This window comes from Loxodonta africana, chromosome 17, assembly GCF_030014295.1.
Source record: "Loxodonta africana isolate mLoxAfr1 chromosome 17, mLoxAfr1.hap2, whole genome shotgun sequence".
NCBI lineage: Eukaryota > Metazoa > Chordata > Mammalia > Proboscidea > Elephantidae > Loxodonta > Loxodonta africana.
In genome coordinates, this window is record NC_087358.1 from 33751099 (window position 1) to 33774318 (window position 23220).

Genomic DNA, 23220 nt, shown 5'->3' on the forward strand with positions numbered 1-23220 from the left:
GTTGTTCTAAGGAACACATTCCTCTCAGGTGTTACTGTTTATTTTATGGGCCTGTCTATTGTTTGACTAAAAGATGATCTATGGGAATGGCTTCAGTTCCAGGTCAGAAGGGTGACTTACAGTCATAGTCTTGGGAGTTCCTCTAGTCTCTGTCAGATCAATAAGTCTGGTCTTTTTGGTGATTTTGATTTTTTGTTCTATGTTTTTCTCCTGCTCTGCCTGGGACCCTCTGTTTGATCCCAGTCAGAGTGGTTGGTAGTGATAGCCAGGTACTGTCTAGTTATTCTGGTCTCAGTGCCATGTAGGCACTGGTTCGTGTGGCCCGTTAGTCCTTTGGACTAACTGCTCCCTTGAGTCTTTGGTTTTGTTCACTCTCCATTGCTCCAGATGGGAAGAGACCAATAGTTGTATTTTAGATGGTTGCTTACAAGCTTTTGAGATCCCAGATGCTACTCACCAAAGTAGGGTGCAGAACATTGTCTTTATGAATTTTGTTGTACTTTGGGCTTTAACTATACGCCCACCAATGCTGTGTTGTAAGGGGTAATAATAGTTATTCTTAGGTAGAACATAATGTTAAAAGCAACTAGATTTGGGATTGTTAGCCTATCCTGAATGTAAAATCAACTGGTACTTATATAAAATTTGTGATTTTAATGGAATTATTAAAGACAATGAGCTGATTTTTAGTAGAAAATACCTTCACCATTACCCATTACCATCAAGTAGAGTTCGACTCATAGCAACCCTATAGGACAAAGTAGAACTGCCCCATAGGGTTTCCAGGGAGTGGCTGGTATATTTGAACTGCTGACCTTTTGGTTAGTAGCCATAGTTCTTAACCACTGTGCCACCAGAGCTCTATATCCACCATTACAGAATATATAAAAAGAATGTTTATAATGCTTAAAATAATTCAATAAAAAATCTTCATAACAAAGAATAAAAATTATAAAGTAAGTATATTGTTTTAAAGATTAAAATAATACTCATTTCAGCAACAAAATAAAACCTCAATCACATATCATGCTATTAAATTTAAAGTTTTCAAGTGAGATATTTGCCTTCAGACTAGACCTTTAAATGGCATTAGTTTTAAAAGAAACCTCCCAGATTTATATTTAGTTTCAAACATACATATTCTGATTCATTGAAGAAAAACATAGAATGGATATGAAAGTAATAGACTCTTATTCTCACAAAATAAATTATTCTTAGGTTGATTCTTACATGTTATATTTTAAAAAGAATAGTATTTGAGTTAAAGTGATTTCACTCATTTAATCAACAAATATTTATTAGCACAGAGTACTGTGTTAGGCTCCGGGGGTGCAATAATGGAGAAAGTTTAAGACCATACTATGTACTGCAGCAGACAGACAGGGAAACCTTCAATTATAGTGGGGCGTGATGAGAGTTATAATACAGACATGCCCAGGGTGCTATAGGAAGGAGCGAGTGCTTAATTCAATTTGGGGAATACCAGGAAAGTACTCCAAGGGAAGAAATGCTGGGACTAAATCTAAAAGATCAAATAGTACTTGGGAGGAAAAGGAATTCCAGGACAAGGGAATATCACAGAGGCATACACTAGCAGGGAATGGCCAACATTCCCATATGACTGAAGGCTGGGTTGCCTGTAAGGGCAAAGCAAGAGATGAAGCTAAAATCAGCGGAGACCTGGTCACCCAGACCCTATTTGATGAAATAATGAGTTAGCTTTTATCCTAAAAGAAACTGGAAACCGCTGAAAGATGTTAACCTGAGGAGTGTCATGATCAGATTGTCTTTCAGCAAGTTCTCCTTTGAATACAGCGTGGACAATAAATTGGAGGGAGTAGGACATAAGACAAGAATACAAAGCCATTAGAAGTTGGTCCTGGTGAAAAGTGGCAAGAACCTATAATGAAAGGTAGACCATGATTAAGAGGATGCTGGATAGAGATTTTGGAATGCAGGACTCACATTCTGATAATGATGGTATGGGGCAGTTAGAGAACAGTTAGGGAAGTTCAAGAAATCTTTCCAACTGGGGAGATGTATGACTTGGTACCTGGATAGAAGGGGTTGCCTTTCCCCAGATAGTAAAACAGGAGAGGGACATGGATTATTTAGGTGGTGATAGACATGAGTTGAGGGCTGAATTGACAGCTGCTAACAACAACAACAGATGGTGAATAAAGGCCTAGTTGTGTTGCAGTTGCCTTGGGACTGCCCAGTGGAAATGTCCTATATCCCTCTGTGGTGCTTAGGAGAGAGACTGAGGTAGACACTTAGGAACCTTTCCCTTATAAGTTGTTGTGGAAACCATGAGAGCCAAGGGAAGCATACGCAGATGAGAAGAAGTCAAAGTCAAAATCTTGGTAAACATTTAAGCAACAGGTAAAGGAAGAGGACTCTGCAAAAGAAACTGAGAAAAAGTAACCAGAAACATAGGAGAACAAATGATGTCACTACATGGAAATATAAACTCAGAACAGCCAAATAAAACACTGCTTCACACCTTGAGCTTTTACAGTCAGTAAAGTGCATTTTTCTTACATTAAAAAAAAAATTAGGATATTTTAATTCATTTATAGTTGATTTCTAGATGAGCCTGGCTAACCTCTATTAATTAACACATTGTCTATAATTAGTAATTTGTTTCACATTCCCAGTCAGCTTGTCCGGTTCTGACCAGATATCCTGGTTTATTAGTAATTTAAAATGTTGAGAGGCAGTATAGAGTAATGGTAAAGAACATGACCTTTGGCGTCAAAACAAAACAAAAAAATAACCAAGGCTCAAATCCCACATCTACCATGTAGTGACTGAATGACTGTGGGTAAAGTGAGATTAGTTATTGAAACTCCGTCTGAAGAAGTTGTGAGAATTTAATGAGTTAATATCCATAAAGTACATGTTATATGCTTTACAAATATTATTTTTATCAAATATATCTCCTATAGAGTTGCATGGGGAAGAAAGAACAGACACATTTGGTCTTGTTTACACATAATGAAAGAGGTTATTAATTTGGTGGTACAATTCAGTGGGGCAGAGAATCACATATTGATTATTTGATTGAATTGATGACCAAGTGGATTAAGCATATTGTAGGATAGATTGGTAGGCTTGGCGTATAATAGTAGTTTCATACTTAAAATGTTGGGAAAATCAGGATTGGCATCCAGTTACCTGAAAACTTTAACTTGTTCCTTAAAAATAGTGAATAAAGGATCTGTTCTTAACTTTATATCATTTGTATTTTTTTAGAAAGAGCAGAAAAATCTTAAAATTTATACCTATAAAATTAGCGGTCTTTACTGAGTACCTATCTTAGGCCGGGCAGGTGACATGTGGTATTCTAAGCTTCACAACAGCATTGCAGAAGTAGCAATCATTGTTCACATTTTACAGATGAAGAAACTTTGTTTCACAGAGCTTAACTCTCTAGCCTGAGATCCAGTTGCCAATCAGTGACTGAGCCTGCGTTCCAGCATGCGTTCTGCCTGATTTCAGAGCCTGTGGTATTTTATGCTACCCTGACACCATGAAGAGGGAAGGCAGGTTGGTCACAAGCCCTTGTAATCCCAGCTTTTTCTTGGTCTCTAGGTTTCTGTTTCCTCTTCTTGTAAGTGCCTAATTTCCTTCCAGATCTAAAATTCTGTGAACTTTTATGAACTAATGTAACAGAAACCAGAGGCAAGATAGGAATCTTGATTCTTGTTTTTATCCTCATATGCAAATACCATTCCTCCAATGAAAGCAGGTTGTCACAGAAAATATGTTGAGTCTTGAATGTAATGAAGCTCATTTGTCAGTGTCTGAGGCCCTGTAACTTTATAAAAGTTAAACAGGGACACGTTTTAGAAACGCGCTTCTGAACCAAAGAAAATGCCTGTGTTTCCTGTTGCAAAAGGCATCCTTTTCAGTTGCTTGGGAAAATAATATAGAGAAGCTGATGGGAACATGGGTGTTTTATGTAAGACACGCTCTTTCAAACTGCACATTCCTCTTCTGTGTCTTGCTCTCATGTTATTTTAATATGAAATGGCCCTGGACATTGTCTCAGTACACATTTACCTTTCAGCATTTCAGTTGGTGAAATGGGAGGTACCTGCAAAAGTTATTTTTGTTTGGTGGGTTTTGAGAATTCATTCAATAACTGGTGTTTTCTTTAGACTTCGTTATTCCTCCTGCTTGGTACATGTCATGGAAGTGCATATACACCCATTGCCGTGAAGTCAATCCAGACTCATAGCGATCCTATAAGAACTAGAGTAGAACCGCCTCATAGGATTTCCGAGACTGCCACATCTTTCTCCTTGAGGAGAAGCTGGTAGATTCAAACTGCCTTTCCATTAGCAACCAAGTGCTTTAACCACTGTACCACCAGGGCTCCTTGGAAATGCATATAGTGACACTTAATCCTTTTCTTTAACCAGAATTGAAAGGGACAGCTATTCTCATAATAAATCAGTTTGTTTCTCGACTGTTTCAGCAAAAAAAAAAAAAAAAACCACTGATGTGAGTTTTCATTTCCCCAGGATATTTCATTGGAATTCCATTTAAATAAGGCCTGTGTATGTGTGTGGATGGATGGATGGATAAATAGTGAGTGAGTGGGTCCTGAATGGTGCAAACAGCTGAAAGGTTGGCAGTTAGAACCCACCCAGGGGCACCTCGGAAGGCAGGCCTGGTGATCTGCTTCCAAAAGGTCACAGCCTTGAAAACCCTGTGAAGCAGTTCTACACCTCACACACGGGGTCACCTTGAGTCAGAACCTATTCCATGGCAGCTAACAGTAACGTGTGTGTGTGTGTGTGTGTGTGTGTATCCTGATCGGTTACATATACATATAAAGTTGTGTGTACATGAACCCCAAACATGGAATTAGAAATAATTTTTTAAAATGAAAAATAACAAGCCTTCTTTTTTGTGTTCTCTCTTTAATCTATTTTTTAATCTATAGAACGCTATTTCACCTTAAAAAGAATAGAAGCTCTTGCTAGTAGTTTTGCTTAAGATCTTCCTTTTTCAGAGAGTTTTGCAGATGAGTCCAGGTTTTTTACAGAACTGGAGGAATACAGATTATGCTGAAAATGGCCAGATTCTTTTTTTTTTTTTTTTTAAATACAAAATGTAGAAATGGTTTAAGGATTTGTCATGAGACAGACACTTCACTTCAGGACTGAAGACCCAGAAGTTAATAAATTCCACCTGCAGATACTATATGGTATTGAGTCATCAGTCCTGCAAATACTGCCCTTTGATTTTTTTCTTATATTTTAGCAACTTAATATCCCCCCAAAAAAAGTTTACTTACGAGACTTACTGATAAAGAAATAAACCATATCATTTTCTATAATTTCACTGTTTCATGACATCCATATTAAAAAAAAAAAAACCTGACCTAATGGTGGAGTCAAAGTTTCAGACTAGCTTGAAAAATATTACATACATTTTCCAACATTTTGCCAGAATCTATGCTTGTGAACTAGACAAAGGAGCAAAAAAAAGGTGGGCTTTTGTGTTTATATTTTTTAGTAGATCTCTAGGGGAAAGAGTTTTGAATAGCACTTTTTCAGAATTTTAAGGAAAACTCTTGTCATAAAGAATGGATGGAAATCACGTTTACTGTTGCCATGGGTCAGCATGATGCAGAGCAGCTCAGTGTTAGTAGCTCAGAGTCTGTAAACTGTCTGACTCCTTTTGTTATCCAAGCCAACTCTTTCCATAGGAAAATTTTCCTGGAAAATCCACCTACCACTCAGCCCCTACCACTGACTTCTTTAAATTAAATTTAGCTTTCTATTTTCTAGCAAATTGTTAAAGGAAAAAAGGCAGGATAGAAGTGCCTGTTGTTCATTATATCCTTCAATGCTTGTTTACATATGCTACTACATATTCTTATAAGCTTATGTATCATTTTAATTGTTTTCTACCCACATTGTGAAGTTAGTTTCTGTTGTTTTCAAAGCACAAGCATAAAATATAATGTGCAGTTAAAAAACACAGCACAATAGCTACTAAAATTGTTTATTTGTAAGCATTTCTAAAACATGATTAGCCCCAAGAGAGAATTTATCGGTTGATTTTTCTAAGCACTGGACGGGTATAATCGAAACCTAGGCCTCTCTCTGTTGAAGGAAGGACAGAAGCCAGCTCTCTGCCCCGCCAGAGTAGCCGCCCAGCTCCTATAGCTCAGCCTCTAGCTTTGAAGAGATGTGAAGGTCCTGTTTTTCTTTTTTTTTCCTTGAACACATGGAGAGAGAATGCTCAAACTGTAGTCTTTATTAAAGCAATGGGGGCAAGGAATATTAGGCGTAAGATTTTCTCCTATTTTATAATCCAAGTTTCCATTTTTGTGAGGAGAATTTCAAGGAAAACTCATTTACCATTTGGGTAATTAAATTTACTATTTCTTGATTGATATACTCCCTTCTTTCTTTCTCTCAATGAAAAAGGGTTGCATTCCTTATTATATACTTTTCCTCAGTCACTTAGCCCCTGCTAACTTATTAACCTATATATTGTTAAACTTTGGTTTTATCCATGAAGTAGGTGTTTGCCTCTTGCATCGTGTGAGGTCTTTTCACTTGTCTTTTACAGTTGCTCATTGCTCTTCTTACACCTCACAGAATGCTTTTCAAATTTTGCACCAAGCTTTCCTGACCCACATGGCGGACTCAAATTCTTGCTGCCAGTTGTTGCTTTCCCTGCCCTCCCCCCTTTAAAATATTCATCTTAGAAATGATTACAGACATCTAAGCTTCTACCCTGCGATCCTTGCCATGGCGTGTTCTCGTTTCACAAACACTGTAGGTTAGTAAGTCATCATGGTTCATAGTGACAGAACACAACTGCATTTAAAGGACCGGGCGGGGGGATAGCATCATTATGTGAAAGAATTGCTTTTGGTTATCAGGTAGAGGACGATAGAGACATTTCTGAACCTTTCTCCCCCTGACTCTCATGTTCATAGGAAAGACCTTATTCATTATTTTACCTTTTTTTTTTAATGAGCAGAAAAGATCTTTAAGATACTTTTAAAAGCCTGGTAGAGACTTGCTGTGGGGAGCCCTGGTGGTACAGTGGTTAAGTGCTCAATGGCAAACCAAAAGGCCAGTGGTTCGAACCCACAGCTGCTTCATGGGAGAAAGATGTGGCAGTCTGCTGCTGTAAAGATTTACAGCCTTGGAAGCCCTATGGTGCAGTTGTAGTCTGTCCTGTGGGATCACTATGAGTCGGAATCAACTTGACAGCAGTGGGTTTAGTGTTGTGCTTTAGAGCCTTTCTGAAGCCCTTGAGGCTAGATGAGCCCCCAAAACTGTTGCCTGAGATATCTTTAAACTTTGAAACAAAACTATCCCCTGAAGTCTTCTTTGAGCCAAAAAATAGATTTTAATTAGTAAAGTATGTCTGCTTTGAGCATTGTGCTTTTTTAAAGAATTATCTATGTGAAGGGGAACAGGAGCTGGTTGAATGGATGCAAGGAATACAAGGTGGAGAGGAGGAGTGTGCTGTCACATTAGGGAGAGAGCAGCTAGGGTTACATAGCAAGGTGTGTGTAGGTTTTTGTATGAAAGACTGACTTGAATTGTAAACTTTCACTTCAAACACCATTAAAAAAAAAGAATTATCTATGTGAGGTCAAATCGCCAACAGCAACTTGAAAGGTTGGATGGGAAGCTTAGGGGGCAGTGAGTTTAAGATAATAAAAAATTGCCATCAAGTCGATTCTAACTCATAGCAATCCTATAGGACAGAGTAGAACTGCCCCATGGAGTTTCCAAGGAGCGCCTGGTGGATTTGAACTGCCAACCTTTTGGTTAGCAGCCATAGCACTTAACCACTATGCCTCCAGTGTTCCTGAGTTTAAGATAGTAGTGGTGAAATAACGTGGAGAAGGATAGCAAGAACGGTAGGTAGCGCAGCTTGAAGAAAGTAACCAATGTCACTGAGTTGTATTTGTAGAAATTATTGAAATGATGTATCTTTGGCTGTGTATACTTTCACCAAAATAAAAAAAGTAAAGCCTGGTAGAATTGAGTGAGCCCTTTAACACAGTCATGCATATCTTGTTGCCCAGAACTTTCAATATAAAAGTGTTTGACATGAAATACCACGCATGCTTATTACTGAGAGGACAGTTAATGTTTTATTTGAGAATTCTCAGTTGAGAATAAGTGACTATAACTGTAGCCAAAATAATGCCTCAACTAAGAATGTTTAAAATATACCCCAATCCAATAAGTTAACATATTCAGGAAGCCTACAACTAGCAAGGTATGTATATATCCAGGGCCAGCATACTTTTTCTGTAATGGGCCATATAGTAAATATATTTTACTTTGTGGACCACATGGTCTTTGCTGCAGCTACTCAACTCTGGCTTTACAGAAAGCATCCATAGACACAGTAATTAATGAACAAGACTATGTTCCAATAAAACTTTATTTATGGACGCTGAAATGTGAATTTAAGGTAATTTTCATATGTCACAAAATATTACTCTTCTTTTGATTTTTTTTTCAACCAGTTAAAAATGTAAAAACCATTCTTAGCAGGGTTCTGCTCAGAAACCCGCCTCAGGCTGCATTTGCCTGCAGGCTGTAGGTCGCCACCCTTTGGATAGGTTTTCAAGTAGAAAGGGGCATAAATACTATTTTTAACCAGGAAAACTAGACCATTATGATTTTGAAGGAGAAATTAGATCATTTTAAATGCCTAAATTGGGTGTACAAAGAAATCTAGAAAACGCTTGAGACAATGTACTTTGAAACGTTCCAGTCTCCAGCACCCTTCTTGCCCTGATATTGGAGCTCTCTGTCTCCCTCCCCTTGTCCCGCTCACCTTCCAGACCCGCTTCAGTGATGGAGCCCTTTTATCTCACTCCATCGCAATGGCAAGGTCAAGCCCAGCACAGTGCGAGGGTTGTAAATTGGCGTGGAAATGTAAAGCAGGTTCTTATTGGTCCATAGCACAAGTGAGTTATCTGTGAGGATGGTCATTTTTTCATCTTCAGTTGTCTTTGATGCAGCTTATACAAAACAGTTGTTCTGTTAACTGAATACCACTCTGTATTTGCAAAAAAAGAAAAAAAAAAGGAGGGGGAGGGGAAAGTGAACTATTCTGTTGATATTCTGAATGCTTTTAAGTAAATACAATTTTTTAATTCGTTTCAAAGAAAAAGAAATGGCAAGGTGAGGATCCGCAGCTTTTCTCACCTGAAGGTAGCAGGCGTGCCTAGTGTATGAGTCTTTCTAACCGAGAGAGAAACACACAGCCTTCCATCAGCAAGTGAGAAATGCTTCTTCTCAATTAAGAACATGTTTCTTATTTGTAAGCCTCAAACTCTCTGTAGCTGGTTCCTTAGTAACACAGGGGATAACTAGGAGGTTTTACTGATTTTTATTTTTTAAATTTCTGTCAAATTCTGTTCGGTTGGTACCCCCAAATGCAAATTTTGTCTCCATAGGACATGCAGAATGAGTCAGAAGTTAAGGTTTGGGGTCAGTCCAGTCAATAGGCTCCTATTTGAAAAGAGCCATTTCAGAGTAACCTGGGGCTTTCTGTGGGCCACAGTTAGTGCATCAGTATTTCAGATTTCACTGGCTTGTACTGTTCACTCCTGAATGAATGGACAACTTGATCCTAAAATGACCCTTATATATAGCGTTGATTTACCAGTTGAATGAAAAATGCCTGGGTCCAATTCAGTTTAGTTTTCCCATGTAGGCATTACTTGTACATCTGATTTACAGGGCTGAGTAGTTTGGTGTGCATGCATTCCTTTGTGCATGTGTGTGATATGGAGTCTTACTAATTTGTTCAAGCATTTGCCTGACACCTGTTCTAGGCTCCGGGGATACTGAACTGAGTAGAGGCATGGTCCCTGCCTCCAATTATTCAGAAACTTGTAGGGGAAAAGTCATCTAAACAAATCTTTATGATGTATTTTGATAGGTGATATAATAGAAATGTGAAGTAAACAATATGGAAGTTCCTAAGAAAGTGGTACATATAAACTGAAATTTATATGAGGAAAGAATTAGCCATTCCACTGTAGCATAGTGGAAGTGGCTGGATTTAGAGCCAAATGCAATTTTTTCTGTTCTTGGGCCAGTTACTTTACTACTTTGCACCTCAGTTTTCTCATCTGTAAAATGGGGTTAATAATACTTTGTAGCTGTATATATAAAAAAATAGGGATCAGTAAATAGCTCCTTTCCCTGTCTTAGGCCCTTTTCACAAGAGACTCTGTGTGCCCAAGAAGCACATTGTTGGCTATTGGGTGGAAGGGACAGAAGGAGAGAATAGGTTTTGTGGGGTTGCGTGGGGACAGAGCTTCCATTCTGAACAAGAGCCAGGAAAACAGCGCACCTGGGTCAGCTATTGTCCTGTTCCTCCCGGGAGCTCGTTTGGACAGTGGATAGTGTGTCTTTTCCCAGCAAAGCCTGTGCATATTTTACTGTCCTTACAAGTCGACAGAGGAACCTGGTCAAATTACATGATTCATTTTTTTTTTTTTTCAGACTGCTTTATACCATGTGTTTCAAGTCTGGGACCCACTTGATGGTTCCTCAGGGCTCGCCCTAATTCTTAAGTCACTGAAGAAAAATTATTTAAATTTCACACTATTAAGATACCCAGGATTCTTTCTCACTGGACAAGCGAATGAAATTCATATGTACTTAATAGTTAATTTTGGGAAACCCTGGTGGCGTAGTGAAGTGCTATGGCTGCTAACCAAAGGGTCAGCAGTTCATATCCACCAGGCGCTCCTTGGAAACTCTATGGGGCAGTTTTACTCTGTCCTATAGGGTCGCTATGAGTTGCAATCGACTCGACAGCAGTGGGTTTTGTTTTAATAGTTAATTTTAGGGGGTGGAGAGTGCTTTACCTTTGAATGAAATTCTGTGTGTATCCTCAGTAACAGATATGCGGATGTTGTCTTAAAATGTTGTTAGGCCCTCCAGGTGGTGCATGTTTGCTGGGGGCGGGGGCTAATTAGCCATTACAGTTCTCTGTGACTCAGAGCCTTAGAGCCAAAAGTAAAATTACCTTTTTAGTATCCAGTGGTAAGTGTTTATACTCAGCAATCAATCCATGCCTTGAGAAATTTTGACTGCAAAGAGGTTAAACCCATTCCTTAAGGATGCAAGTGCTAATTCCCTTGCCAGAGGGCACAGTCAGGGAGCTGTGATTGAATTCCCCACCCCTGTGAGATAGTGAGGTTTCCTGACAAAGGATCACCAAATAGAAAATAAGTTGAGAACAAACACCCAGACTTTAGCGCTGGCTGGGTTATGATGCAAAGTTCTGGAGCACCAAAGTCATGTCCCTTTGTTTCTTCTAGGAGAGAAACCTTACAAGTGTACGTGGGAAGGCTGCACCTGGAAGTTTGCGCGTTCGGATGAACTGACAAGGCATTACCGCAAACACACGGGAGTGAAGCCATTCAAGTGTGCGGACTGCGATCGCAGCTTTTCCCGGTCAGATCATTTGGCACTTCACCGCCGCAGGCATATGCTGGTGTGAGGAAGGCTACCTGTCCAGCTGAGCGTAAGAGCTGGATCTCTTAGCGGCACCTGATTCAGCAGGGCTGGATCCCCTTCACAGTGTTAACACAAAAGGGCATCACCATCCCACGATGTCTGAAATCAGAGCAGGAAAAAGAAGTAACACTTCTTTTGGTCCGAAGGTAACCCCCATCATGACTACCCGAGAAACGTCTTCACGCTGGCCTGGGAGATCAGTGGCATAAATGCTGAGGAGACAGGCATTGTTTTCCATGCTGTGTACTCTGCCATTTAAAGATGTTTGTAGCCTGTACATTTTCTGAGCTGTCAGACATTTTATTATTAATATGTTAAAGGTCAACTACCACAAATTGATGGCTAGAGCAAGACCTTTATCAATTTGGATTCTTCTCCCACCCTCCCACCCCTTCACCCCTTTTTACAAAAATTTTAGTTACTGTCTGAGTGAGCTAGAACACACATCCAATCTGTTACCAGCAAGCAGCCTGAAAGTAGAAAAGAAGAAGCTGTTGGAGAGGTTCCATTACCTGCAAAGAAAGGGGCACTCCAGCAGCCCTCTGCAATAGCGATGACGGCAATTAGATATCACCCGCAACTTGTCATTATGCCATGCCCTGAAGAAAACCAACATTGAACCTGTCATTTGTTTGTTGTTGATTGTTTCTGTTCTGTTTTTATTCTGTTTTGTTCATCTGTTCAACCGGAGGGGCAACGACATTTCAGTGGAACTCGAGTCCCAGTGTATACCCTGGCATGGTCTGGCACAGAGGTGTGCGTAGTTGAATAGGAAGAGCCTGACTAAAAAACTACTGCCCCACTTCAAATTGCAGCGTTCTGTCACCTAGGCCTCATCTCTCCCAGCCCCTAGTATTCAATTACAAGGAATCAGGTGGGGGGAAAACTTTCTTAGACACACTGGCACCAAGGTAAGAGGTGGGGCGGCCCAGGCAAAGTCAGTGAACATGAAAAATCAGACAAAGCAGAGATGGAAATAATGTGCCTCTTGAGGAGAAAAGCAATAATGAATAAAAGGACTTCCCAACAATAACTTCACTGAGGACTCACGTTACCAATTTTCATGCTTACTAAAGGGATGGTAAGAAACACCCCAGCATTTTAGATGTCTTGGTTACGTTTACGGCGCTGAGGTCATCTTTCTGCTGTTTGTTGTCCTGCTTGGTTGAGTACCACAATTAAATATTATGCTCCCCTTTTCTTGTTTGAAAACAGTTATTTGGTGACTAGAAAGGCCAGGGAGGCATAGCAGAAAATTAACTCTTGGGTTAATGGGTCAGTTCTCCTTGGAACTGAGTCAGCGGAAAGGGAGTACTCTCCAAAGAAAGACTGACACGGTGCTAGTTTCCTCTCTTGGAGAGCCAAGGAGAGGCAACTCTCCAATAGGTTCTTCTCTAGAGATTTCATTTCCTAAACTGTATGAGGACCCAGTGGTTCATTGGTATCTGCAGGGATGTTGAACCCACTCATCCTGTGCTGAGGATGAAAGCAAACTATAGTCCCATCAACGCCTCAAATTATGAGCCTTTATTGCAACTGGGTTATTGCAACTAGCAAAGTACACAGTAAACAAAGCAATACATCAACAATGAGCATTCTTTCAGAAAAAAAGATCATATTTTTTTCCCCACTAAAGGCTGTTTTTTTTCCAGCTTTATGTGGCTAAGAGGCTTGGTGAGGTTTCTTTGTTATTGTTCTTGTTGTTATTAAGAATTTTTATAGCTTAGATATAAAGGGTCTTCAGAAAAGGCCTTTGCAATATATTTTAATTACAAACACTTGATTTGGGCAATTGTACAAATTAACCTCACAATATTACTAGCTCATTTTTTAAATATTTCAACATGCTGAAATAATTTCTGGTTATGGAATTATCCTTTTAAGGATTATCTTCTAATTCAGATAATCTTGTTCTGATGGAGGAAGAACTATGAACACTGAAACAAGGAAGAATTGTGTTGGGTGGTATTAAAAAGGAATTTTTAATGACGTTCAAGCAAAAGTAGAATGATTTTCAGGTCAAATTCTGTCTTCAAAAAATATGTGCTCCACTTTTTCTGCCAGGTCTGAAAAAAGTTCATTGGGCAATTTCCCTCCAACAAGGGCTGCAGTTCTATTGATAAGTAACTTCTTTGGCTGCACAATCTACTACCCACCAGGCACTGGTTTTTTTTTTTTTTTTTTTTACCAACTGGAAAGTTTTTTTTTTTTATCAGTACTGTGTGCGACTCCTACTTCTCATTGCCTGTGACCATTCAAAATAGAAAAAAAAAAAAAAAGCTTCTTGATGGATGCCAACATTGGTGACTGGTCAGTGGCAAAGATCACAGAGAATGGCAAACACAGCTGTGAGCTCCTGTACACTATTTCCAGAACCTAGTTGGTAGGTAGTAAATGAATCACTCAGGTAAAGTATAGATTTGATTTAATTCTACCTGTGCTCATCAGAAAGACCAATCCATTTCTCTGCTGAGAAATGTCTTGGGAGTGTTACAGGTAGAAATTGTTGTTAGAATTCTGACAGGCCGTGGGAGCCTCCTGAGTTACAGCTTGGTTTAAACTTAGCACAGAACTAAATAATCTGCTCCTCTCTAATAACATAGGAAAGATTCAGGGAATTAAGCTTTTCATCTTACCCTCTGAAAGTGGAAACCAGACTGAGACGGTAAGTTAAACGATGAAGCCTGTCACCATTATGCCATTTCTCCCTCTTAAGGTATCAATACTTCTAAGGAGGGATTCAAGCACAAATAAGTGAACTAGTTGCTGATAGAGCAGAGATGTTTAAATCAGGCCTCAGGAGCTGAAACTTATTTGGGGCTTGGCTTGGGACATAGCAGATTCTCTTTGCTGGGCTTTCTAAAAGTGTTTTCCCATGGAACGGAAAGTGGTCTTGGACAGAAGAAAATGGGTTTTTAAGTAGGGTTATTGTTAAGCATGGAAAAGACACCATCTCATCTTATGTCCGTTTCTAGCCTCTTTGCAAAAGCACAGTATGCGATGAGCAACAGAAAAGGGTAGAGTCCTAAAGGGACGGGCAGATTGTTCCCTAACTGGAAGCATTCTTCGGTTTTATATTTGAAACTGTTAGATTTGCAGCTGGAGATGTGTGTATGTTTGTGAACGTTATGCATATTGCTGTCATAGTTTCAGAAGCCGCAGTAGACATGACTCTCTTTGTATTGTAGAGATTGATTTCGGGGAAGTTTAAAGGATTTCAAGGAAAAGTTATGAGGTTCCGACTAAGATGTTAATAGAGTCCCTTCTCATATTCTGATCTTAAATTGTTTGGGAAAAGATTCCTGCTCCCTTACCGCCCTCTTGCCCCATCCTGACAGTTGTGCGTAGGCTTGGAGAATCCTGCTTTAATAAGTTGTCTTTAAGTTCTGTTAAGGCGTTTAGATTGAAGTTCCGAATGGCTTTACCATAAAAATTATACTACTGCCTGGCATTCCTTTTACAAAACACTATAGAACGCTTAGTTTCAAAAGCAGTTAAATAACAATAACATATAAACCACATTTTCTTTTATTTTTTTTGAGATGGGCACTTTTTATTCACTTTAACGTTTAAGTGGGAAATACGAAGACCCTTGTCGGGGAAAAAAGCTTACAAAATGCTACAGTGTTTACAAATACCAGTTCCAGATGATTAGAAAGGCCATTTCATTATGGTTGAAACTTGGAATAGCTTATGCAAAGGCTGTGTTCTTTTTTTTTTTTCTTTTTAATACAACTTTTTTTTTTAACTTCAAGTTACCATTTGTATTTTAAACATAAATATAATTCTGCACTTTGAGATCAGTTCCCTAGAATGATGACCTGGATGTGGATAAAGATGCAGTATTCCTTATTCTGTACTTTATTTATTATACTTACAAAACTGCAGTTGATTATATCTGGTGAGGTGAGGCCTTCAAGTGTATTACTCTGCCTTTGTTGTTATAACTGCTTAGAAATGTAGCGTCGATATTGTTATAAAGGTGTCTTAACATTTCTAGTAAGGATTGACAGAATTTCAGCAGTGTTAAGAATACCAGCATCCATGTTGTGTTGAGAGTTACAGTCTGTGTGTAAAGGACTAAAGTGGTATAACTTTTATGAATCATCATAGGCCCAGGAAGCCTTAATACTCCTAGTCCATGATCCAACCTCAGCTTTTTGCTCTTTACTAATTCCTGTAAATTTAGCAGGTAAAATGCATTCAGTTCCAACTTACATTGATCAAATCTCTTATTTTAGTTTTTCTGAGATGGTGTACCCCATAAAAATCTTCACAGTTTAATTTTTTTTTTTTTTAAGAAAAGGGGTTGGTAAGTCATGTCTTCCATATTATATTTCTACTTATCCCCATACTACCTTTTGCTTACCTGTACAGGCACCCCCAACACAAGCCTGTGTGTATACACATCTGTATATGTAGCCACTTGGCTATGCATACTTAAGAAGTATCAACATGGACTTTTTTTAAAAGAGAAAATTTGTAATAATCCATGCTGTCTGGAAATGTAAGTTATTTACCTTATTAGGGAATCAGCTTATAATGCTATATATGACTTTGCCCGCATTTTATAGTTAAGAAATGTACATAAAACTAAAAATGCTATATTTTCACAGTTTCATGATGGAGTAATGTCTGTTTAGCAACTCATGCCCATTGATACATTAAATATGCTAAATACTGAGCAATTGCAATAGAAATTCAGATTTTCATAAGAAAAAGAAATAGGAGGATACTGCATCTTTAAAAAATAGATTGAAGATATTTTACTGTATTCATAACATATGTGATAGTGGAAAAAATATTTTCAAACTCAAATTTTACAGAGGTTGTAAATAGTTTGATGAAGTATGTTGGGGAAAAGAGCTTCTAGTTTTCATCACAATAAATAAAATAAATTAAAAAAAAAAAAAAAACAAAGCTTGTTCAGATATGCCTTGTATATCCTCCACACAATTAGCCCTATTGCCATGGAAACTCAGTTGTTCCACTTTGTCAGAGCACGTCCGTTGTCTTCAGAGTGGAGCGGCCACTTGTCTCGATTTAACCCAGATGGTTTCAAACACAATGAAGTCATTCTGAGTTGCAGACAACTGATTCCAAACTCAAAAATATCTTTGCCTAAAAAGGGGAAAACAACTGCACAGCCTTTTACTTGTGCTAATTTTCTCAGTGATATATTTCTCTAAAAGCGGTTCTTGATCAAAAAACTAACATACAGGTGTTTCTATTTCAGAGGTAACAATTTTAGGTGTAGTTACCTGTTGACCAGATTAAGTTTTGTGCATATGGCCACAGGTTAAATGAATCTCTTCTGGCAATAGGAATAAGCTAATTCCCATTTTCAGAAATGAATCAAAAGCTGAAAGTGCCTGTCAATAAACATTATGACCGATGAGAACTTACACAGCAATAATTTCATCAGACTGGGTTTTTCCTCCACATTTAGAAAGCATACACACACAGTAAATTTATGCACATAGTGAATTAAATCTATTGACTCACGCTCAAAAAATCTTTTGTGTGTTTTTGATATACCTAACCTTATTTGCATTAGTGTTTCTTATAATTTGATCTTTCTCACTTGCAGAATGTGAAAGTGCAAATCTGAACATTAAAGTCAACTTCAGTGTATACTATGACATGGCAATTATAATTTTTAGATAAAAGCTTCACTGTGATTTGTCCTAAACTTATAAAGCACTATGTTTGGCTCATAAAGCTTTGTTCAGTAAAAAACAACATAAAACAACTGTTTAGAGCATAACACTGAGGGTTTTTCGTTTGGTGGTTTTTATCCGCTAATATCAACTGCACAAATTACATTTCTTCTATTCCTTTTTCCTTAATATTTCCTGTTATCATCTAAGAACCATTTGGGGATAAATATTAACAAAGTTATTCCTATCCAAAAGGTCTACTGAAGTACTACTAGTAAGACTTAGTAAACCTAATCTTTAGCCAAAGTTTGCAGCTAATTCTGAAAATTACCAGGTTTACATTCAGAAGTTCACCATTTTTTCTCCTATAGTTACTTTACTGCTAAAAGTGGAGTCAGGGATAGAAATACTCAAGATTATATGAATAGACATGAACCCTGGAAATTCTCCAACCCTACTGTCTCCAAGCACAAACTCACCCAAACAAGCTATTGAGGCTATCAGTAAAATTATACTCTTTCAGAGCTAAATGTTTTGTAAGAGCAATTAAAAAAATATGGCTGTGATTAAACATCCAGGCCTCAGACAGTGAACACGATTGCAATGGACAGTGCTCTCTAGAACCTGACCACATGCCTAGAAAGCCATCTACTGTTTCCTCTTTCAAGTTGCAGATAAGAGGAAAGGGAGAAGGAAATATGCTGGCGGGGGGGGGGGCGGGGGGGTGGCGGTAAGTCCCTCTGTAAGTGTCAAAGGAATGCTGCTGGATTCCTTCATCTCACTGAACTCAAGGAAACCCAGGTGGCATAGTGGTTAAGTGCTACAACTGCTAACCAAGAGGTCAGCGGTTCGAATCCGCCAGGCACTCCTTGGAAACTCGGGCAGTTCTACTCTGTCCTACAGGGTTGCTATGAGTTGGAATTGACTCGATGGCAGTGGGTTTTGTTGTTGTTTTTTTTTTTTTAATTGAACTCAAGTCTTACACCAGGGTGTCCTTCTGCATGTCGTCTGACAGTGTTAAAATAAATTGGAGGGTTAACGATTCAGCAAACCATGAAAATAATAGCTATCCTTTATGGAATACTTGCTGTGTACCAAGAATGATGCTAGGCACTCTTTGGACAAGCTGCCTCTAATCTGCACAACAGTTCTACATTTTAGGGATGGAAGAACCGAGGCACAGAGAGGGTGGCTGTGTTGTCTGTAAGCACAAAAATGGCAAATGGTAGAGTAGGAAGGTGAAGCCACCTACCCCTGCCTTCGAAGCATGTGTCCCTTCCACTCCACCATACCTCACCTCTATGCCCCACAGCCAAGTTTCCATATTTCTAACTCTAGTTCTATTATGGGCGGCATGCATGCGTAGGCATTATATTTTCCAAGTAGAATAACTGGAACATGATGTAACACGTGATTTGATGGTGGTACAGAATATTTGAAATAACTCTCCCGGAAAAATCAGACATGAAGGATCATTATTAAAAAACAGCAACGACCAGATGGCTCCCTGAACTTGTCACTTTCTTCCTAAATGGTTGGCCTGGAGCCCTAAAATCAATCAAAATTCTTCCCTACTTGGTAGCATTTTCGTCTGAATTGGTTTTCTCAATTCTGCATATTTGTTTGAATGTGTAGTAAAAACTTTCCCGATATAGATTTGCAATTTTCACCTCCACGGAACCAGTTCTTAACATCAGAGCCCACTCGTGCAGTGGTTAATGGGGTGGTAAACACAGACATATTTGGTTGGTGAACAAGGAAGAACACCAAGACCATTCCTTTTCAGAATTCTTGCCTAAAAGCACGACCTTGGAATGTTTTAAATAGTCCCATAAATGATTTGTCGATATTATTGTTGCTAGTTAAATTGAATTTTCTGTTAAAAAGCTACCCAACATGAGAGAAATGCACCCGCCGCCGCTTTTCTGTGTAGAACAAGGTCTCTGACAGTATTGATTTGTGGAAGTACTAATGGACTTAGCAGACATGAAGAGAATGTAATTTCTCACAGTGTTTCTGTTTCTGAAAATGAATCTCCTCAGTTATGACCTTGTTCCGTGTTACTTGGCTGGGGGAAGAGACAAAACCTGCATAAACAAATTCCCTTCCGTGCTGAAAGCAAGGGTTCTGTGTGTACACCCTACTGAAGACTGGGACTCAGTTAATTGGGTTTCGCAAGCAATAATTTCTCAACAACAAAACCACAATTTTAAGTGAGTTGAAGAGAGATGAGTAGTGGAAATAGTCACATCAGTACTTTTTCTTTCTGGATTTCATCTTTAGAAATGTGAAGTGTTTGAGATAAGAGAGTCTGCCATTTGTGCAAAGAAAGAACCAATGACTTCTCTTGTATGAATTGTATCTTGCTTTTTCCAAAGCAGGTTAAACCAAGGTGTTCACAGAGATTCATTTTTGTTGAGAAATGAGGGTGGAGAGGACAGTAGAATGTGGGTCCAAATCCAGTAGTAAAAGTGCCCAAGCAGTCAAAAAGTCGGGTATTTTAGGAACATACCAATACCTTTCCTTTCTGCTAATTTCATGCTCTAGAGTTATAGCATACCACATATAGAAAATGCATTTGCCCTACTTGTATTTCTAATTTTTTCCATAGCGAATTTTGTAATTACATCCAGACTATACTATATATTTTGTTCCTCAAGCTTCATTATATTGGATGGGTATTGTTGAACTGGGGCACTGGTGCCTATGTTCAAGGCTCTTTCCTATCAACTTGTCTGTCCACAATTTGTAGTGTTTAAAATTTCATTTTTTTTTTTAAATCACTATCCCCCCACGGGATGGTGGCTGTATTGTTTTGTCCACGTCTGTGTGGGACACATTGCATCACATGGCTAACCAACTCTCTGTGGATGTGAGATAACTACTTACAAAACCAGCTTGAAAACATTGTCTTATGTATTATGTCATCCTGCATCATCATGCAATTATGTGTATCATAACATGCTCATTTAAAAAAAAAAAAAAAAGAAAGAAACCAGCAAATTCATGTTTGTCCATAGAAGAATGTACTCAGAACTTTGTGTGTTGTGAAACGATGAGAACAGACCACCTTCAAGATACCCACCTGCCACTTAAAATGACTTAGCTATAATTAGTAGTAGTCTAGACGTCGCTCTTGGTGTGTGGGGGTCAATTCAAACGTCATACTCTTTTGAATAATTCTCTCAGTTGTGTTTGAAAAAATACAGGAAAATAAAGCAAAATATCATCTTTGGCCAAATCAAGCAGGCATCTTTTTTCTTTTCCTTGACATTTAGCTCATTATACACGGTTATTGGATCACAAGATCTTTCAGTGTAAAAATACAAAAACATCCTTTAGTTTACAAAACAGTTATTCTAGGCTGGAAGCCTCTGAACAGCAAATTGAGTAGATGTGCTGCCTCTGATTCACTTTATGGATGTAATTTTAGAAAAGACTCTTGTGTCTCTGACCCCAGAGAGTTAGAGTGCCCGGAGGAGGTCTTACGCATCAAAAGAGGGAAAACCCCCAATGATGCTGGCAAGCAAATGTGTTAATTTCTTAAATTTTCGTTTTGTTTTCTGTTCAGAGTTTTAATTGCAAATGAATTTATTTCTCCGGCTTATCTAATGATCTAATTTCCCAATAGTTTCCTCTGCATTTATATACTCTGTAGTGTTTAGGCAACCCCTGTTATAAGTTTATTAATATTATGTAAGTGTTGTTCTTGTATTTATGTATAGTGTATGTATTGTAAATATACTCAGAGCTTTTTTCCTTTTACTGTAAAATGGTGATTTTTTTGCCCTATGATATGTAAAGGGAGACCCTCCTAATGAGATTCTCTCAGAGGATGATGATTCCAGTCTATTCTCAGAGATTTAAATGAACAAGTGTTATCGTTTTTAATGGTGTCTCAGACATATTCTGTTGGTGCATTGCTTTTCTGTATTCAACTTTCCTATGAATCGAGCTGTGAACTGAAATAGAGTTTAAACCTTTAACTGTATGCATTTGTATAATTATCTGAATGAAGGCATGAAGGTTAAATAAAGCATTTTGTATGGAACAAAACTCCCTAATTATTCCTAAGGCCAACTCAGACACTTTGGAAATCATAGTTGTTAACCATTCTAATTAAACCTTTGTTATGAAAAGTTCTACCATTTGTGTATAGTAATTTAAAACACAGAACAAAATAGGATCTATACGAAAAAATGAACTGGGCTTGTATTTCCTAACAACCATCATCTTAAAGGGACTCCTAACTTAATATTTTAAAGAATATAAAACTAAAAAGTGGTCCGAACTCTAGAAATGAATCCTCATGAATTGTAATTTTCCAGACTTTGTGTATCATTTAAGTGTAGCACACACCAAGGTTACCTGGTTTCTGTAGATTTGTAAGAAAGCTGGATTATAAGAGCTTTTGAAAGTAAGACCATTCATGAATAGAATTTTTTTTTAAATAATTGCTAAAAAATGGCCCCTGAAAAACCTATTTAAGTATCTTATTGTATAGTGTATAGTGTCCTTCAGTTGAAGACCTGCTAGAAAAATCCATCCCTAAAAGGGAAGTAATGATAGTAAATACTACTAACGATTACACAGAATGGAGATAGATGGTAAATAATTATGAAAATGACTAGTATTTGAGCGCTTACTAGGCGCCAGGCAGTGTTCTAAGTGTTGTATTTCTTCCCTTCTAGTCATTAAAAAAAAAAATCCTGTGAATTAGGTGCCATTATTATCCTAATTCAAGAGATGAGATACTGAGGCATTGAAATTAAGCAATGTTCCTAGTCAGTCTGATTGCCACTAAACGGATACGGGGTAAAGGGATGGAGAAACGATGTACAATTGGGGGTGAGGGGGAGATTGGGGAGAGAGTTAACAACAATGAATATTGTAAAAATATTCAACAAGTACTTTTTTATTATGTATATATGGATAAATATAAATAAACCTCACAAAATACCATCCTTTATTTCATACTCAGCAGACCATAGTGTAATTTAATAACTCATAAAAGTCAGAGACTAAAATAGATTTGGAGTTACTTTATTACTGATTCCAATCCATTCCTAAAAAAAAAAAACCCTTAACAAGTTACCATCTGGTTGATGCCAACTCATGGCAACCCCATGTCTGTCAGAGTAGAGCTGTGCTCATAGTGTTTTCAAAGGCTGGTTTCTTGAAAGTAGATCACCAGGCATTTCTTCCGAGGTGCCTCTGGGTGGATTTGAACCACCGACCTTGTGGTTAGCCGCTGAACATGTTAACCATCTGCACCACCCAGGGACTCAGAGAATGCTGAGTTCTGCAAAATCATTCTGTTCTATTCAGATGAAAATGTACAGAGAAAGCCATGCAGGTTGCATGTCACACCGCCTTCCCATCAAAGCCTTTACATCAAAGCTCATTCCTTTTGTACCCGGCTCGGAGGCTAAAAAAAAAAAAAATTTTTTTTTTTTTCCGGAGGCTAAGTGCACTGTTGTTTTGTCTTTCGTAAATCCTGGCACTCCTTTGAGCACCACAGAGGGGTTGGGGAGTTGGCTACTCCTCCAGTGAGAGCGTCCCTAGTACTTTCATGGTGATCCCAACACCAACCTTACAAAGGAAATCACTCCTTAAAAGATTGCAAGATTCTTTGAAAATTGAGGCAATAAACTGTAAGTACATTTTTACTGAATTATTTTTAAAGATTTTAAGTATGCCATTTTAAAAATATTCACTTAAGGCCAGCCAACCAAACCAGTTGCTGTCAAGTAGATTCCAACTCCTGGTGACCCCATGTGTGTCAGTGTAGAACTGTGTTTCCTAGGATTTTCAATGGATGATTTTTTTGGAAGTAGACCACCAGGTCCTTCTTCCAAGGAAACTATGGGTGGATTCAAACCTCCAACCAAGCGCTTAACCATTTGCCCCACCAAGGGAGTCCCTCATTTAAGGCCAAACCCATTGCCATCAAGTAGATTCCGACTCATAGAAACCCTATAGGGCAGATTAGAACTGTCCCATAGAGTTTCCAAGGC

The 23220-nt window shown here is 38.4% G+C and overlaps 1 protein-coding gene across 12 annotated transcripts in view; it reads left to right on the forward strand.

Moving 5' to 3' along the window:
• Positions 1–21259, forward strand: part of KLF12 (KLF transcription factor 12) — a 502486-nt gene extending 481227 nt beyond the window's left edge. For all 12 annotated transcript variants that reach the window (XM_064270037.1, XM_064270039.1, XM_010589411.3 and 9 more), the window contains one exon: positions 11345–21259. In XM_064270037.1, the coding sequence (XP_064126107.1) occupies positions 11345–11526 (182 nt within the window). In that variant the 3' untranslated portion in view covers positions 11527–21259. The remainder of the gene's footprint in view (positions 1–11344) is intronic.
• Positions 21260–23220: the final 1961 nt, after the last annotated feature.